Source organism: Tarenaya hassleriana, unplaced genomic scaffold, assembly GCF_000463585.1.
Source record: "Tarenaya hassleriana unplaced genomic scaffold, ASM46358v1 Cleome23, whole genome shotgun sequence".
In the NCBI taxonomy this organism is placed as follows: domain Eukaryota; kingdom Viridiplantae; phylum Streptophyta; class Magnoliopsida; order Brassicales; family Cleomaceae; genus Tarenaya; species Tarenaya hassleriana.
The window spans coordinates 600673-604539 of NW_010965625.1; the positions used below are offsets into that span (position 1 = coordinate 600673).

Consider the following 3867-nt stretch of genomic DNA (forward strand, 5'->3'; position numbering starts at 1 on the left):
TATGGTTTCCCGGGCGCTCGGGGTTTCTCTCATCCTCCCTAGCTCGGGCTCGGACTCTAGGGGCGATATCACTCTCATCATCACTAAGAGTTTTGGGTAAGGGCAGTGGCCGAGGTCTAGGTTGATCTACCGGGGCTCGGTTTCTAGGTTCTGTCTCTCTAATGGTTTGGGTTTCCGGTCTAGATCCTTCTAACTTAGAAATACGCTCCATCATTTGTTGTAGGGCTCGGAAAATCTCTTGGTTGCTAGACGACCCTATCTCCAATCCCTCATTGGAAGCATCGTGAGCACTCATGTTTATAATTCGCTCAAGTCTCGCAATATGCAGGTAATGTACTAAGCGTGCAAATGAAGATGCGATCAACGTGCTAACCAACCGAATTACGAGATGTTCACAAATCAAACACGCACACGCAATCACTCAATGATCAATAATCAACGTGCAAAACAGGAAACGTACTAACACGACAATACAACGTGCATGCAGAATTTTGTAGCAATGTGCGAGGCAATCAATAACGATTAGACAAGCGAATGAACTAATGCGATTCAGCACACGTTTACTCAGACAACTCACACACGAACGTACAGGAAATTCACGTACACAACTCACACAACCGGCATACACAACCTGAAAATATCGGAAGCCGAATAGACACGTATACAATAACGATTCAACAATCACAACGTGCAATCGATCAAGAATCAAGGAGCGAATTCACCATGGGGTTGTGAGAGTTTTGGGCTCGTGAATCCTCGCTCAAACTCTCGGTTAAAACCTGGTACAACAACACACGAAATCAGAAGTATCGACAATTCGTTTTGAAACAATTTTCGGTTTAGATATTTAAATGAAATCGAAATGAAACAACAACAACAACAAGGATAGATCTCACCCGGGGAACGTCCTATGGCTCGAGCAAGCTCTGATACCAAAATGATGTACGCACGAGGAGGATGGACGAAGGGAGTTCAACCGCAATCACCGGCTCACGGACGTGGCTCTCAAATTCGCGGAGGAACAAGGGAAGCGATGGGGCTTTGCGGAGAAACGAATCCAATCACCGGCTCACGGAATAGTGGCTCTCGAATTCGGATCGTTTCAGAAGAATGGAGATGACAAACGAGGGAAAGGAACCTCGGACAAACCAAGGGGAGGAGCCGAACCAACCGAGCTCGACGGATGACCGGCGAACACACCGACGACGGCCAACACGGAGGAAGAGAGGCGGACACACCAGCCAAAGTTGAGAGAAGATTCAATCTCAAATTTACTTGCAAAATCTCAATTGTGTTTCAAAATTACAAGAGCTGAGTTTTTAAAAAAAATAAACACACTTAATGCTAAGTTTACATGCATGGGTTTAGCAATAAATGAGATAAAGAGCTGTTGGGAAAGCTCCTTCCTTTGGGCTGCACATGGGCTGGGTCGTGGGCCTCCCTCTTCGGCCGAAGACTTGACTAAAGTCATGTCCTAGGCCTTAGCCAATTCGGACTTAATGCTGAAGACGTTCCGGGTCACTTCTTGTCCGATTAGTGATGCGCCATTGTTATCGTTACTCCGGAATCCTTCGCCTTAAAGCTGAGTGACAGCTTTGGTTAGCGTGATACGAAGTGCTCGAGCTCTAGCACGAGTTAATGGTGGCTCGGCTCTAGGGTTTGCTCGGGGAGCCTTCGCCTTGTGCATGTCAAGTCCCGTTCCCGCGGCTTCGAATGATCGTGTGACGTTATGATCATCCGACAAGAGTCTTGACGCCTGATGGACCAAGTCTTCAACCTCTTCTAGAGCTCCTTCCGTTAAGCTCCCGTCCTCATCCAAGCTAGCTCCTTCCGTTAAGCTCTCGTCCTCGTCCAAGCTACTAGCTCCGATGTCCTCATCATAGACCGACCGGTCTAGCGAAAAACGGAGAAAAAGACGAAAAATCGGTCAAGAACGGACGGACCAGGAATGCAGACCGGGCGTTCTGCACGTTACAGAACAGACGGACCAGAATCAGAACAGACGGTCTGAAATTGGGGAAAAAGTGACCGAAATTTCTGACTTTCTTCCACCTTTCGGCCGCGATTATTGCGCAACAATCTGTCCCCACGCACCACCAGCCGCCACTCCCGTGTAGTGCCAGACACAGGCTGGCCCCCAGGCCGCGTTTTGGTCGATTGGGTCTCTGAAGGGGCTGATAAATCGGCTCCAATCAGAGGAAGAAAACCATCTCGACTGAAAAACCGTATTTTTGAAAAAGAGAGAAAGGGAGAGAGATTGAGGAAGAACTGAGGCAAAGAGAGCTCGGTAAATCGAAGAGGGACATCCCAAGGAGGTTCCCAGGAAGTTTCGGAGGATAAGAAGACCTGTAGAACTCGCATGAGCTCAGAGGAAAACGCAACTCACAGAATTCCGAGGTGAGTGGTTTGGATTGTGTTTGTGAGATTCTATTTTCATGATTTATGGTGTAGACTAGTGATTCTGCAAGAGTTGAGCACCTAGGAATGTTAAATATTGAGTGGGTAACGATTAGAATTGAAATCGGATCAGAATTTGGTCAAAAATGGTGGAAGATCGGACTGAATCTCGTGAGGAAGATGAAGTCCTGGGTTCCAGACCGTCCGGTCTCGGTGTGTAGACCGTCTGGTCTGGGACGAGACAGAACGAACCTGTGGAACTAGCTGGGTCGACCGTTCCAGCAAGACCTAGACCGCCCGGTCTGAGAAACAAGGGAGAACGGACGGTCCGAATGAGCTGGACCGCCCGGTCTGGACCATGTGGAACGGACGGTCCGAATGAGCTGGACCGCCCGGTCTGGTCCAGTTAGAATGGACGGTCCAAGACTACAAACCGAACCAGATGCACACGCGCAGACCGGACGATGTACTCGTAGACCGACCGGTCCAAGCCGAAATAAAAAGGGAAAAATCTCAATGATTTTACAAATATGATAAAGGAATTAAGAGGTGATCAAATGAAAAATGAGAAAACAAGTATGTTAAATGATTTTACAAATATGGAAGAATAAAAGATGGGAGCTTTATGAGCTTTAGTTAAACCACAAGCCATGGTGAGTATCAAGGAACAATCCAAGAGAAAAACTCGGAAATAGTAATAAGGAAATAAGTGTTGGTTTAGTGCTCTATGATATACTGTTTATGAGCTTTATTTAGATACATTTGATGTATTGATACTTTCTATGTTTTATGAGAGTATTTGATTCATTACATGTTCTTGCATACTAGATCTGTTGTAAAATCCATGTATCATTATGAATGATACTAAACTCCCTAGTCTTGTGTCGTTATGGGAATAACGACATAATAAGACTAGTATGATATGTGATTGATGATCATAGCGTTGATCATAGGTATTGGATACAATCACAGTCATAGGTATTCGTTGGAGAACGGAATACTGGATTGACCCGCATGAGATTATCACATGGACTAGCGTCATGACTTGAATCTCATATGGCAGTTCCATGATTGGATCCTAAGACCTGAGATATCTACAGAATCCAACATGAGGAGTTGCGTGCCTTGAATACGTCAAACGTCCTGCGTAACAGGAGGACTATAAAAGCGTGTATCAGGTACGAAACGAATCATGTACTGGATTGTAGATAGTCAAGATGGGATTTGTACCTCTCGTAAAAGAGAGAGATATCGCTGGGCCCCTCGTGTGAGCGAGACTGTAGAAATGTGTGGCCGCACTATAGACGAGCGTCGTCTATTTCAGACAGTCAAACTCAATGAACGAGAAAGCAGTCGAATCAGATAAGGTGGCTTGTCCATGCCTTATGTTCGACATATGATATCGCGATACAAAAGGATCATCAACCGGAATCTTCGCTGGAGTTCGTATGATCACGAACAAACTCTATT

The 3867-nt window shown here is 46.0% G+C and overlaps 1 protein-coding gene across 1 annotated transcript in view; it reads right to left on the reverse strand.

The window, feature by feature from the left end:
• LOC104815406 overlaps positions 1–295 on the reverse strand; it is a 6488-nt gene extending 6193 nt beyond the window's left edge. The window contains exon 1 of the mRNA XM_010543790.1: positions 205–295. Within this exon, the coding sequence (XP_010542092.1) occupies positions 205–295 (91 nt within the window). The remainder of the gene's footprint in view (positions 1–204) is intronic.
• Between the last annotated feature and the right edge of the window lie 3572 nt (positions 296–3867).